The sequence below is a fragment of the Belonocnema kinseyi genome, chromosome 6 (assembly GCF_010883055.1).
Source record: "Belonocnema kinseyi isolate 2016_QV_RU_SX_M_011 chromosome 6, B_treatae_v1, whole genome shotgun sequence".
In the NCBI taxonomy this organism is placed as follows: Eukaryota; Metazoa; Arthropoda; class Insecta; order Hymenoptera; family Cynipidae; genus Belonocnema; species Belonocnema kinseyi.
In genome coordinates, this window is record NC_046662.1 from 127,128,661 (window position 1) to 127,144,935 (window position 16,275).

At 35.1% G+C, this 16,275-nt stretch overlaps 1 protein-coding gene across 5 annotated transcripts in view; it reads left to right on the forward strand.

Annotated features, from left to right (window-relative positions):
- The window catches only part of LOC117174354 (cytochrome c oxidase assembly protein COX15 homolog), a 177,252-nt gene that overhangs the window by 99,880 nt on the left and 61,097 nt on the right, over positions 1 to 16,275 (forward strand). For 2 of the 5 annotated variants that reach the window (XM_033363403.1, XM_033363404.1), the window contains exon 6: positions 2,296 to 2,591. The exons of 1 other annotated variant lie outside the window; for it this stretch is intronic. In XM_033363403.1, the coding sequence (XP_033219294.1) occupies positions 2,296 to 2,550 (255 nt within the window). In that variant the 3' untranslated portion in view covers positions 2,551 to 2,591. Of the gene's footprint in view, positions 1 to 2,295; positions 2,592 to 5,112; positions 7,464 to 16,275 lie in introns of those variants that run through there. 2 more of the 5 variants (XR_004467297.1, XM_033363405.1) reach the window with 2 other exon arrangements.

Here is a 16,275-nt window from a genome sequence, read left to right on the forward strand (position 1 = left end):
TTTAATCCAATTTTAATATTGGAATTTCAAAAAATTAATAATTGCGGATTTTATTTTTTCGACAGTGTAAACTCAGGGGGGGGGGGGTCTGTCTTTGCTCTGTAGCTCGAAAAACGATTTTGTGGCCACTCTAGTGAACGTTGTACCGATATTCGGGGATCCAACAGCACTTTTGTGTCTATTTTAAGTCCTGATGAAAATTCAATTGTTACACTTATTGTTACACTGTAGTATTCTTTTAATTCTTTTCATGGAAGATGTTTTCATAACAGATAATTCAACTATTACTCTTGAAACTTTGATTAGAATTAAAAATTTGAAACAAATTTTACGTAAGTTTTTATAAACTTTGATGTTGCCTTTATCTCGAAATAATTTGTAATAATGTGCGAGCGCATTCTCATTGTGCGCGGCGCTTTGCGCCAAGTTTGAACGCGCCTGTCGCGCGCGTACGTTCTCGCGCTCGTTTTGGTACGCTTGATGCGTGCACTTCAATAACATTTTTACAAATATTATAAATATTGGTACTTTAATCGACAACTGTGATTTAAACTTCGAAGGAATTAATCATAAGTTGGATCATTTGGATTGATATTTCTTAATCTATCAAATAATATTTTTCCCCACTTTTTTGCAAAATTTTGTAATTCAACAAATAGATAGCCTATTAAGTTTTTATGTAATTTGTTAGCGTTTTTATCGTCTATTAAAAAAATTGTACTTAAATAGTTTTTCAATATATTTGATGCCTACTGAAAACTTTAAATGAAATTTCCTAATCTATTAGAAAACAAAAATTTTTCTCAATTTTTTGAAAATTTTCACAATTTATCATTGTTTATAATTTTTCTAATTTTCTTAAAAGTTGAAAATCTCATTTGGATAATTTGCAAGTCTTCTGCCCATACATTAAAAGCTTTGACAGCGATTTCTAAAATTTGAAAAAAAAATTCAAATTTTGGAACTGCTCTAAGATTTTTACTCTTTGTTGGAAATACCTGGTTAACAAACTTAACCTTCATTTTGGGACCCATGAAAAGTTTATCAAAGGTTGATTTTATAATTTTAGCACTCAGTGAGCACCGAAACGTAAAGATCCGTTAAAAACCAGAGATCGAAAATTTTTACGATTACACTACACTCTCACAAATGAGAATATAAAAATAATTAATTTTTCTACAAGCAGTATTACTGTTTTTCATGTCAAATTACGAATCGCTCGTCATATTCATATTCAGGAAGTTTCTTTACCAACTGATTGTCAATTTACGTTTCTCTTGTCAATTTAAAAGCCCTAAGTTTTGTTACGCACTTGGCTGTCAATTTAGACGCAGTATTTTTTTCAATGGCGTTTGTTTTTTTACGCTAGAGACTCGTTTATTCACGCGGACTCTTGTAAATTCACTACGTACTATATGGGTAAATTATTTTTCAACGTAGTACGATGTAAAATAACACCAAATTTTTTAACAGTTTAGCATTAAAACTGAAATCACTGGCTGGAATTGAGTGGGAGGTCAAAATGAAAAATCAATGAATACTTTATATTCGGAAACGTAATGTTAAAAGGTCTCAGTAATTTGCACTCATTTTATTGAAAATTATGTCTTCAAGTCACATATTTTAAAAAATGGAGATTTTCTCCAAGTTAATCTTACCGGAGAAAAGAAGGGATGGTCGGAACCCTTTAATATTATCTGATCGAAAACAAATACGCGTTTACTTTTCTCGTGAAGCTTGGCTACTGGGGACTTGGGAATTTGAAAACTCTGAATTGCGAATCTATAAATTATAAATCGCACCAAATTTTTGTTTGTTTTTTCATTTGAAACATAATTTCCAGGAATTGTTAACAAGAGAAGTCCGAAGGTGTTTTATAAATTTTTCATAAAAGTAAGTTTTAGTATTTCGTCATTTGTTCTTATATTCGACACCAAGCTACAGGTTCATCACTTTTTAAAGAAGAAACGTTTTTCCTGTGAAACACCATTAGATGCATTGAAGAAATATTTAATTGACTAATTTACTTTTAGGCAGGTATCCTTAAATTCGTTTTTAAAGCAGTTTTTTGAAGATAATATTTCAAAAGAGCCGTGGTACCTCATTTTGGAAACTAGAGAATCCATTCTATCCTTAAAACATTAGGAATTTAAGCGACTATATGCCCCTATAAATAACCCTATACCGATAAGGAGCCCTTTTTGCTGAATGTCATATATGGGTAATATCTACAATGACCTCTTATTTGATTAAAATTCAGGATCTACGTTGTCCAATACACTTACTTATTTCCAGGGCATAACAACATTGGCGCTAGTGACATGTATAACCATGATGTCCCGAAAACATAATTTGCCGGGTCGAGGATCACTGGCTGTGAAAGTCGCTTTTTGTGCTGGTTATTTCCAAGTAATACTAGGCATTTCTACCTTGGTATACCACGTACCATTAGCGCTGGCAGTTATGCATCAATCTGGAAGTCTCGTACTCTTGAGCTCCATGATATGGCTCTGTCACGAGCTAAAATACTTTAAAAAAATAGCAAAATAAAAAATGTATTAACAAATAAAGTTATATCTTTAATTAAAAAATTCAACTTTTTTTTACCTTTTTGGAAACCTAATTTCAATTTGAATGAAAATAACACTGATCAACAAAATTTCGTCTAAGCATTAGTGGAATATTTTGCTTCAATTAAAAAAAGGTTTCTTTAATGTTGAGAGGTGGAAAACATTTACTTTATTGATTTAAACAAATCACTTGTTCAATACAATTTTTTTGATTTAAACAAACGATTGACTTTTATTAAACAATGCATTTGTTTTAAATCCGCCTATTTGAATTCATAAAAATATTTATTTGATTTAAAAAAATGCACAGATGGGCAATTTCCGCAAGACGTGCTGAGGCGCTGCCGGCAAGGCGCGGTTCCCTGGGATCCTAACCTCAAATCTAAGTCGATTGGCCGATTTAATAGCGTTAATATGTTTTACGGCTTCATGTGATGCTTTCCGTTTTGAATTACTAAAACACTACAAATTTATTGAAAAATGGAGTCAATAAGTCTAGTATGAGGATAATTTGAATCTTAGGCTTTATTTTTGATGTAAATCAAGATTTTACCGCCAATTAAGTTCTGCGTTCAATTATATAAATTTCCAGTATTTCATGTAAATCATTTTTTTTCTAACCTTTCTTTATAAGGATGATGTATGAAATCGATAATATTTTTTTCTATCAAATGTAATTATCGCTGTATACTTAAAAGTAGGAACATTCATATTTATTCTATTTAAATGTGCCACTCTGTTTACCCTTACGAAAAGGTATGACACGAAAAAATGACTCGCCTGTCATTTTTTGTGTAATTGACCGTAGTACCAAAAATGCACTCTCGGTAAAAATCGCATCCGTTTTGGCGGGAATTTTTAATTATAAAAAAATGCCACTTTTTTCTTTTTTAATTGTTTTTTGGCATGTTTTACTTGGTCTCACGATAGACAGAGCGTGGCAAGTGATAAAAGGATGCCGCTCTAAAATCGATGATAATAATCGATAATAAAACTTCAATTAAAAAAATAGTAGATCATGTACCTAGGCAGTAAAGTTGAACTTTATACGAGGATGCAGAATTTAACGTCTGGGTCGGAGGCGAGGAGAGTAAAACGGCATCCTCGCATAAAGTTCAACTTTACTGCCGTTGTGCATACTATACTTTATTTGAAATAGGCAGAATGGGAGCTCTTTTTCTGAAAAATGGCGCTTGATTGTACCGCATGCGTACGCGCGTGGCGTGACGTTAGAAGTTCAAATTCCACTTCGAAGATACATTATAAAATTAATTAAAATGGTATAAAATTAATTAAATTTAAGTTAAATTAATTTTATTAAATTAAAATTAAAATGGTTCAAAATTAATTCTGCTCACACTTTTCTTTCAGTTTTCCCTCCTTACTGTCACTTTACGTGCCCCCCGTCGCAGTACAATAAAGTTATACTTTACTGCAGCTTCGCGGGCAGATAACGTACGTTTGTTTTGCCGCTTTCAGGTAAAATTATTTATTGAATGATTTACATATCTTGTTGTGTTTTAACGTGCAAAGCGCATATGGAAATGGAGCATTACGTAGAATCGTATAAATAAGGTAGGTATTGTACAATCTATTTTCGCTTTATAGAGCACTAATATTACTTGTATTCCCAGAATCTAAAACGCTCTTACCCGAGAGAAAATTATTATTTAAATATCTTGCGAGAGCAATGTAAATTTCTCATTGAAAACAACACGGCAGACGCCGAATTTAGTAACAATTTTTTCAAGGAAAAATTTGCTAAAGCAAACCACTACATTACTGAATCATACTTTTTACAAAGATTCATTATTCTTAAATATCAAGACAGTGCACTCGGAATGATTCAATGTACAAATTAATTCAAATCGAAATTATTCTAAACAGCAGACGTCAAATTTAGTAACAATTTTTCGCAGAAATAATTTACAACAAATAAGCAAATAACTACGTTACTACATTTAAATTACTATCGTCGATGTCTGCTGTTTAAAAAAATGTATATATTAGTTTATTATTACATTAAATCTCTCCCAATGCACTATATCGATATCTAAGAGTAATGAATCTTTACAAATAAGGACGATGATTTTTAAATGTCTGCAAAGATCTACAGATTCTGTTATTTTGAATGAGAAATTTTCATGTCTTCCGCAAGATATTCAAATAATTTTCTATTTAGTAATAGCGAATTTTTTGGGTTTCTGAGTGTTCCTTTCAGAGGGCATTTTAGATTCTTGGGAATGTGAGTAATATTAGTGTTGTATAATTTGATAATAGGTTGTAAAATTTCTTACCTTATTTATACGATTGTACATAATGCGCAATTTCCATATGTGCTTTGCGCGTTACAGCATAACAAGATATGTAAATAATACAACAAATATATATTTTTTTATTGAAAGATTACAATCGATTATTATCGATAATAATAGCCTCAGATGGTAAGACCTGTCTCCCTTCTGAGGGCATGCTTCCCGTCTCTAATTGAACCACTGCATATTATTTTTAATAAATCAATTCTGAAGGTTTTTTTTTTCAGAAATATGGAAAAATGGCATTATTTTACCAGTTTGCAAGGACGGTGACCGTAATGATGTACAAAATTATAGACCAAAGTATTCGAAAGCATTATCCATGAAAATTTATTTTTGGCCTCATCGAATACTCTTATTGAGGATCAGCACGGGTTGAGGAGGGGAAGGTCAACTATCACAAATCTCAGCGTCACGAAGCTCAGATCACTAGGCATTACAAATAATATGCTCTCTTGATTTATGAGCAATCGCGGTAATATATTTCAAATGGTAAGAGTAAATGATCATTATTCGGAAGCGTTTCATGCAACATCCGGTGTTACTCAGGGCTCTCACCTTGGCCTTCTGTTGTTTTTACTACACATTAACGACGTGTATACTGTGATCAAATACTTCTTAATTACATAATGTGCTCACTAAAGGATTTGTACTTCTCTATGGCCAGACCCAGCTCGAATATGCTTCGGTTATTTGGTCTCTGCAATATATGTTAAGTAAAATCAGGCTGGAAAGATTTCAGAATCGTTTTCTGCGTTTTGCAGCAAGAGAATTAGGAATGACAATTAGTAGATTCGAATATGATTATAGTGCGATTAGATCACAACTCAACATTACTAAGATTAATGTTAGGTTCCAGTTCGACGATTCAAGTTTTTTCTGTAAAATCCTAAACAGCAGCATTAACTGTCCGACATTGTTAACAGAGATTTCTGTATATGTACCTGCCAAAAAAATGCGTAGTAAAATTTTGTTCAAAATGACTGATCATCAAACAAAGTATGGGCGTAATGTGTGGCAAAATACATGATTCGAATAATGTTACGAGTAAAATATTTTAATGGGCGGTATTTATTTCTTATAAGACATAGCGACGAATTTCTCGCATGTTATTGGCGAAAGAGTAAGGGCGCCAGAACGACGGAAAAGAGCGCGGATAATTAGACGAACGATTGGTTTTTTCCCGAAAAACCTCATGATCCCGAGAGAAATGATCCTTACCGCGCTGCAATATCGCGCCCCGATGTTGATTCGTTTAAAGTAACGCCACCAGTTTAATTACACAGGCCCACAAAAAAAAGTTGTCTTAACTGTGTAAGATACTAGTGTATCTTTATGTATTTTTAGCCGCTGAATCCGAATCCGACGTCAGACTTGAGACTTAACGCTAAAAATGTCCTCTAGCCTGGGGAAAAATTAAAAACTCTAGGGAATTCTAGAATCTGCGAAGGAGATAATTATGAAAGCAGAATGTCTGCATCATGCAGCTAATAAATGCACTTTATGTGGTTCAAACCGCCGAAACCACATCCGACTTCAGAAATGCCCTTAGGCGTCAGATTTTTTCCCTAACCTAGGAGAAAAACTTAAAATCAAGAGAATTCTGGGATCTGCTTATTTCATGTTTGTACGATGGCAAAGTTATGAGAAACTTTATGTTCATTAAGTAGTATGTATGTATCTCGGGTCGTCTACCCTTCTGAAAATTCATATATATGTTCTTATATAGGAACCTACATAGGATCCTATATAGGAGCGTATGTTTCACCTATAGGTGCTACCTGTAGGAAATGACATAGGATCCTATTAAAGATCCTATGTAGGTTCTTGTATAGGGTCCTATATAGAATCCTGTATATGTTCCTGTATAGGACCCTATCCAGGTGCACAGTACTATTCGATGGCATTTACGGCTGCGCAGAAGTTTGTTTGGTCCTTCAGGAGCACTTTTTCGCTAGGCTAGGGGAACATTTCACTGTTTAATCTAAATTCTGTGTTCGGATTCGGATTCAGCGGCTCAAAATACATTAGAACACACTAGTCTCATACACAGTTCAAACCACTTTAATTTTTTTGTGGGCCTGTGTTATGCAAGGGATATCCCACAAATTTACGATGAAAACCACGTTGATTAGAGCCGAGCCGTTGCGTCTAAGCAGGTATTTATTAACGCACCAAAAGTATAAAAATAGTGTATTTGTGCAAAAAGAGTGCGAGTGATGAAAGAAATTGTTTATTCAGTGTGGTTTTTTTCTACCCTTACAAACCATATCCAAATCGTCGTTAATGGCTGCCGAAAAGCGACGGATGATGCCGGTTCAACGAATTAAGTGATGCTGGTCAATTTCATGGGATTCTGACTTGAAGCGGTTCTCCCAGGCTCAATTGTGAACAACAATTGGTTGCTTCACAAGCTTTTAAGATGTACGAGCAAATGGCTTTCTAGACCTTCCATCATGGCTCAATCAGCGACAATAGTTGCGCTAAGTATAAACTAGTAGAAAATGGTTATTTTATGTTCGTAAATATAAGTTTTAAAATACATATCGCCTTATTTAACTGAAATGATATTCTTCATCTGTCAATGAACCATTCCAGTACATATATCATTTTATCGAAATATTTAGTTTATTTATGTACTTGTTAATTAAACTTCCAGATGTCATTTTGAATTTTGAACTTTTCCTTTATCTGAAGTTTCCGTGATTTTTTATATTAGAAAATAATAAAAGTTTAAATTGTTAGGCAGAGAAGTGTGTATAGTTTTAATGATAGAATAAATATTTTTAATTCACGCTGGAATTTAAATAACGAAATGGCTAACCTTGAGGAAATGACACCCGACCAATGAAGGGCAAAAATATTAATAATAAGAGAAAAAAGACAAACAGAGCAACGCGAGTTGCTCAGATTCTAAAGTAGTGTACAATCACAGATAGATGTTGTGCGTTTGGCCAGTGTGCACATTGACCGATTACAGATTTATCAGGGTTATGGAAACGGTCAGAAAAACTCCTCAAGTCTTCCTAATTTGACGTTCCCCCGCCACCTTTCACTTCTTGAGCTGATCAGTTTAATAATATACATACTAATATTTTAAACTGATTATTGGCGCGATGCTGGAAGGTCAAGCAACGCGTCAACATCCTTATGATTTGTTTCTATAGACAGGACTAAAAACGTGACCTGTGATTCTGGTCAAAGCATACCGAAAAGTAGGACTGCAATTCCTTAGCGTCCTTAATTAATAGCATCTCTTTTTAATGTGCCGGTTCCTTCTCATATTGACACGGGAGTTCAAATAACTTGCGTTTCCAAGAAATTTACTTTCATACACGGAAAAAACGATGAGCTTCAAGTAACAAATGTAGTTTTACGAACAGCTGTAGGGAACAACCGACAACTATTAAGCGACAAATTTTTATGGAAGTAGGAGTAGGAAAAAGTTCGTGCATGACATATCTTTTAGTTGTGGCGCTATTAGCAAATTCTGTTATTATGGGAACCCTTTCTACTCAAAGTGAATATGTTGGAAATTCTCATGAGCGGATTCCTTCGGTGTGTAATAAAGTACCTATTATAAATTCGGTTGATACATTTATGCCTACACCTCAAAATGAAAATGGTATGAATTTTCATGACCAAATTGATACTCTATATAATGAAATACCGGGTATAGATTCTTGTGATAAATTTATACATGTATGGGGCATTATTTCTGAAGTGATCCCACCTAAAAATTTTAAGTTTTCGTATCAGGTTTATAATGCGTAAATTCATTGTCCTATTGGATAGGATGCCCAATACCAAATTTTAGGTACATTCAACAATTAGTTTTCGCATTCACTAAGGTGAAAGTTTGGATTGTAGCTCATGCACCATTGGTTTAAATGTCTGTAACTATTATCTACTATAGGCAAATTACTTTTATATTAGATGGTTGGATTTGTTTCTTTGAGACTTTAGCGTACCCATTCAAATAAAGCATAAGCATTCAGAATCTGTTTTTCTGATGAACGCTGTAAGCTAGCCTTTGCGGCTAGTCATTTCAGATTTCCGCCAATACCATTACATGCCTTCTTGCTATGGACAGTATCATAAAAGTACCATGCTGTCTGAATGCCAACATCTTATTGTTCATGATGCAAAAGGTTTGCAAAGCTATATTTGTATTTAAAATGCTGCCCTGCTCCACCATTAAAAAAAAAAAATTTTCTGTGAAAATTTTTTTCAAGCTCTCAAAGATTTAGAGTATGATAGTTGTATATAGCAACAGTATCGTGGCTTAAATTGTCAAATAAGATAGCCCTACTTAAGTGGTCTTGCTTGTTGTTTTTGGAACAGTTAATTACAGTAAATATAATTGTCTAATCATTATTCCAATGTTGGGATTGTATATCATTTTGCACAACGAAAGCGAAGTTCTCCGCAAAATCAAATTGAATTAAGAACTAACCCTTTTGTAGCTTATTTTTAAGCTCTTTCATAAGCATTGGTTGCTGTTTTGGAATAATAAATAGGATTTCAGCTTGAAAAGTTTGTGATAGAAGCCTTCTACGAAATCATCACTTGTAGCTAATTGGGTTTTTGATGAACTTCTATCAGCGCGTGTCCAAAATGAAAATGTAATTTCATTGATACAATTTTCATCAAAAATTTTAGTAAGATATTCTTTTAGAGTGTCTAACTTGAGGCAAGATTTCCATTCCTTCCAATGGCAGGCTTCTGAAGGATTTTTGCAAGTAATCAACTTAAAACAATCATGATAATCTTTTACCATAAAAAATACCGTAATTTTCAGTCAACTTTTCTAAACCTATTGAATCCAACATTAAGTTAACATTTTCGTGATGAACACAAACACGCGGTCTAATGTGTGCAAATTTAGATAATCCTATTTTGACTTCTGGAAGGTTTGTTTGAAAACCCTGAAATAATTCTGTAAGATTGCATAATAACAACCGTTTCTGAAGTTGTTTATGGAATCCATCTTCTTGTTTTACTGATACAAAGTCCTTCATACCTGGCATCAAGCGACTGCCATTATCATCCTCGTAGAAATGTTGTACTAAAACTTCAGTTTCCACTGGCAATTTTTTCCCCAATTTTGGGTCGGGTGATATCAAGATAGAGGTGCCAGAGTTAGAAGCAAAATCTTTTCTGATGGGTCAGTAATCTTCGCAAACTTTACTTTTATTTGAGTCGGAACATCAACGCATGCAGCGTGATAATCATCCTTACAGTAGTCATTGTTATTTGGTGGCAATGAAAAGTCTGGATCATTGTCCATTGTTTTTAATTGTCCTTCATCTTTATCATCTTTTTATGCTTCATCACTCTCAGAAAGCTTAACCTTAATCAGAGGAGGCTGTGAATCAAATTAACTGAATCGTTTTTTTCATTTTGAAAATATTAAATTTTTTTGAATTTGTGGAGACTTCTTTTTTATATAGAGAGTAGCAAAAAGATCTGATGGTTTTAAAGTACAAATAACACAAGTGTCAAGAGTGAACAAAAATGTTTTATTTGTTATTACAGAATGGTGTTAATGAAAATCAAATAAAATAACATTGGAACCTACTCGCTCAACCGCGCGGCGGCGAAAACCGTCAAATGATTTTGCCGCTCCCTGTACTAGACGATAAAGGTCTTAGTGCCTTTGATTTTACATGCTTTTGTTCTGGAAAAGGATTTACACACTTATGTTTAAAATTAATTTTTGGATCCGTAATAAAACAATATCATTTATATTTTATTAGAGATAGTAGAAGTGAATTTAATAAAACTGAAATTACTTAAACCATATGGACCTACATTCAAAATTTCGGCTTCAAGAACAATCTCTGAGTCAATCATATTGTCGAATTAGGCGACTTTGAATACGGACATCTTCGAAATGAGGTTCACTATCTAGATCGTTATGGTAGCGTGCGTCGAGCTACGAGGATTTCTCCACTCAAACTTTATTCTGTGACTCGAGAACCAATCCTCGGACCTAAATTTTCTTTAAAGGGATTTTAGTACATAAAATAAGGTTCATTTTAAGTCTACTTATAGAAAAATAAAAATGGTTCAAAGTAAAAAAAAATTATTTTTTATTTCGAAACAATTTGGTCAAATTTTGAGTTTGAAATTTTTGTGATTTGTAATTCGTCTATTGTAGATAATAGTTACAGGCATTTAAAGTCTACGGTGTGTGAGCTGTAGTACAAACTTTCACTTTTGCGCATGCGCAAACTAATTGTGCGATGTACCTAATATTTGGTATGAGGCATCCTATCCAATAGGACAATACGTTTACGCAATATAAACCAAATCTGAAGACTTGAAATTTGTAGGTGGTGTCATTTTAAAAATAATGCCCCATATATCAAAATGAAAGTGGTATGAATTCTCATAACCACATTGATTCTGTGTGTAATAAAGTTCTTAATATTGATTCTTGTGATAAATCTGTGAATATTTCTCACACTGAGACTGTTTATAAATTTTTAACAGATTCTATGTATAATGAAGTTCCTCTTACTGAATTGCCGTGCGGTAATTTTATTTTTGAGAATCAGATTGATTGTAATAACAATGGCGAATGTCGATATATATCGAAATTAGATATTAATTAGTCAGATGAAAATTCAATATAACTGATTCTGATGGCTTCTTGGACAAGGTTCGAGAGATTGCAGCTTCGCTTGCACGATTCGATGATCGAGAGCGAGTGGCATTTATCGAATTCATGATGCGATTTGAAAAATTATTCACATTGAAAACTCAAAGTGCTGGAATTTACGAATATTCCATTAACATAAAACCGCATAAGACGTAGAAAAACGTATCCAGTACCGTTTGCTTATCGCGGATTAGTTAGCCAAGAAATACAAAATATGTTAAAAAAGGACATATCGAACAGTAACTGGTCCTTATTGCAACCCACTAAGAATTGTCATTCGTAAAGATAACACGATTAAAGTTTGTTTGATTGGACTGAGAAACACAAAACAGCATTTGATGCAATAAAAAATAATTTATTCAATTGCATTTCAGTCGGACATATTATACCCGGTGTAACATTTAGATTGCAAAATGACACATCGAATATGACGATGAGCGGAATTCTTGATCAATTTGATAAAGATAGGAATTATAATCTAATCTCTCTTGACCTTGACCTTTTTTAATTCAACGCCACACCTAAATTCTAGATTGACCAGATAGAGCTTCATTACGTAACAGTATGGCTTTAATATTGAATATTGTGTAGGTCGCGATAATGTCTCAGATTTTTTCAGCTGAAATCCAAGGGGTGAATTTGAAAACATTGAGAAGGGAGAAATATGAATTAAAAACCTATTAATTAACTTGCAGGTTTTTACTGAAGAAATACATTTTTCCATGCTGACCTTAAATAGAGAAATAAAAATATATTTAAAAAAAATGATTAAAAATCAACTCAACGATCCTTATATTAAAAAAATCATCTTGATCATGATGATCTTGATTCATCCCGATTCAAATATCGCATTGGTTCATTCATCAGAGCCGAATGACCTTGTAATTGTCGATTTCTTTGGTCCTTTGCCTACCTCTACTGGCGGAGTGAAACACATCTTCGTTTGCTTGACTCTATTCTCAAAATATTTTAAACTAGAGGAAATGGCTCGAATATGAACCGAATGGTATGGTTGATTTTTCACATCGCCATCGGTTCCCTTTTAAATAAAGATTTTTCAAAAAATAAGGTTTTTGAAAATCAAAAAAGGGTCGCTCGAATATGGCACACCTAGAAAAAAATTAAAACATACCAAACATAATTAAGTTAACAGTATGCAAATATTTATTAATAAAATTTTGAAGAATGCAATCTACGTTGCAGGTAGTACCCAAGATTCATCCTCTGGCAAAGTGTAGGATCCATCGCAGAAAATGCATTATGTACATGAATCCATTCTTGTTGACATTCAAAATGTTGAATAATGTCTAACAGTGATTTTTTGGTAAAAAAAGTGTGCCATATTAAATCCACTCTTAGTGTGCCATATTCGAGGCCCTACCGACAAAATACTCATGTCTAAAAAGCATAACCTTTAAAGAGAAGCGTCTCCATATCTCTTTTGCCATACTATTCTACTAACTCTACTGTACTACTACAAGCAATATTTATTGATAAAACTCCATTCACAAGATAATAAATGGAGATTTTAGGCTCATCTAAAATTAACTCCAGGATGACTGTTTATATATTTTTTTATCTCACGTTTCCAATAATGCAAATAGAACAATAAAAATTACAATTTTTTCTACAAGACTAGCATTCATCACCCACTGTTACCAACGGAGTACACTAAAACTGCGATAAAAAAGATTTGTGATTAATATATTTCTATAATGGGGAAGCCTAAGAGATTATTAGCAAATAATGAGACTGATTAATCTAAAAAATTTTCTTGGAATCTTTGCGAATGACTAGACTGGGGATGGAAGTTAAGAATAATCAACTTAGGGAGCGTTTATAGAGACAATCTTTGTTTTATCAATAGACGATGCGCATGTTGCGAAATACAACGTGGTTGACTAGAGACTGTCTCCTCACTTGCAGTCGCTCACCGGGAATCGCGCTATTACAAAAAGTCAGGAGAGGGTATGCTCAGACCTTCTAGAAGTATTGGCTGCCCACGCATACAGGGCAATCGGAAAGCACGTTAAGCATATTCAACACTTCTGCCGCTTGAGTGCTTGTCTGCACACACACGCATACTCATATTTTCACGCAGCCGCCTGAAGCTTTTTTTTGCCAAAGCTTTCGTTCAAGATGTTTGTTGTTTGCATCTCGGAGGGAATGCAATCGACTTGAATTGCAGCTTTTTCGATCATTTCGCGTATGTGATGATATCGGATATTTATGTGCTTGAAAAACCGACGAGCTTAGTTCGCTTTCGCCGCTCAGATACTCTATTCATAAACATATGCGTCGTGTGAGGATCAGCCGGGTACGCTCATCTTTTTCGCTTCGCTTATATTAAACTTTTCGATTATACGTTTGACGTATCTGGTCTTCTGAATAAACACTGATTTTCGAACTCACTCGCGATATATTTGTAGACCTACGAAACAGCTTCCTTTTCTCAGCGTGATCTCAAATTCTTCATTTAACAACAACGTTATTTTCTCAAGAATTTTTCCAGATTTGCACGCGATAAGCCCATGTTCTACAAATAGGGCAAGGTACGCTTACGATTCCTCAAATTAACCAATATAAATACATTTATCCGAACACGCTTCCTTAAGTTTAATTTTCTCAAAAACCCACTAGACTTAGGGTTCCAGCACCGAGGTGCTTGTTTCAAACCGGAAAGCGATTTATTCAATTTACATACTACACTCAAAGCACTATTTGCACTTTGTTCACAGTTGAGCTCCTCAGGAACCTCCATATGAATCTCCTCGGCGAGATTGCCATTCAGGAATGCCGTATTCATGTCGAACTGCACAAGTTCAAGATCTTCCTGAGCACAAGTGCCAGCATCACACGTAAGGAATCGTATCTCACCACGGGTGAAAACGTCTCAGTGTAGTCGATTTCTTCTCGCTGTTGAAAGCCTCGCGCGACCAAGCGAGCCTTCTATCGATACACCTGTCCAGTTGCGCCATTCCTGGGAATGATTGTCCATGTATTGTTCTTCTCAAGTGCTGTAAATTCCTCATGAATTGCACAATCCATTGGGATAAGTCTTTTCCGCTAACCGCGTCTTTCATGTTCGTGGAAGAATCGTACTCCGCTAGGTTTAGCTCGTACTTTGAATCATACCTCGGTGGTGGTTTCAGTTGCGTATGATCTCGGAGTCGACGAGGTTCGACACGCGGCTGCTGGTTTTCGGCACTGTGGAGGTCTAGTCCCTTCGTTGTTCTCTGTTGGCACCGCTGGTACATTTACAACTAAAGGTTCGACCAACAAATCTCTTGCCCGATCTTCCTGCGCTTGATTCTCGTAGTCTGTGTCGAGTTCTTTGACAGAAAACTTCAGTTCGTAGGCCTCAGCGTTGACCTGTGAAGGTTTCACTTCTGTTCGTTTTTCGTTGAACACAACCTTTCGCGATACTGTTACCGTTTTCGTCTCCGGATTAAATACTTTGTAGTTCATAGAGTCTCTCGCACCCAAGCATGAATGCTTCGGATCCAAACATCCTCGCTTGGCTCAAATCTGGCTTTGCTCCCGTCCAAATTTCGTGTGACGTTTTCTTCCTTCTTCTATCCGATCACAACACGCAATTCTGAAGGTATACGGCCGTATTTAACGTTTCTGCTCATAGCATTGTTAGTAAATCTTTGTTTGGACGGAAGTCTGTAAACCATTCGCTTTGGAATGTGATGTGCCTAGAAGCACCACTGTCAGTGTACCAGACTTCTTTCTTGTCCAGTTGTAGCCATCTCTCCTTAAACTCTTAGAGATAGTCCGCTGCACTAACTCGATACTCGACTGTTTTCCGCACTTCTCAAGCAACCCGCGTGAATCGCTTTTGTAGTCACTCTTTTTGTCTTGTTTTCGCATCGGATGATCGCTATCCCAAGCTGTCTGCAGCGTGCTGAATTTCGGCGTGAGACTATGCAACATTTTCTCTATGATCGTTAAGTCCGATACGTTTTCTCCGAAATCAAGGAGTTGGTTCGCGATATTTCGAACTTTCGCGGCATGTTTCACGACTGTTCCGTCGAGTCCATTCGATATTCATAGAATATGTTCTATCGAATTTCGGCACGTGACCCACTGAAAATTCATCCGGCATTTTTCACCTTTTGAGATCACTCGCGGAACTATTTTGATTCTTCCGATCGCTTTTGCGACTAAGCAACAAACTTTTTTTCGTGTCACTTTGTTCTAGCCTTTCTTTCTCGATCCCTTCTAGGAAAGTTTTCGCACTGGACTCGTTATTCAGCCCATAACCTGATAAATCTAACGAATTTTTTGGAACCTGTGCGAATTACTAGACTAGATATGGAGGTTAGGAATAATCAATTTAGCGCTTGTTTATAGAGACCATCTTTGTTTTCTACAATAAGACGATGCGCGTGTTGCTATATTCAATGTCGTTGACCAAAGACTGACTCCTTGTTCGCCGAGAATCGCGCTATTACAAAAAGTCAAGAGAGAGGATGCTCAGACCCTCTAGAAGTATTGGCTGCGCACGCATACAGCAAAATCGGCAAGCAATTTAAGCCTATTCAACAGGGACTCAATTCAACAATTAGCCAAATTTCCAGAAGATTTTAATTTACCTCTCGAAGTAAAAATCCAGTTATCTAAAGAGCAAATAAACATTGTAATTATAGAAAACAAAACCAAGAAGTGGGGTCCTCAGTTGTCCATAGATCACGCTGGACTGTGTGCGTTAGCTCAT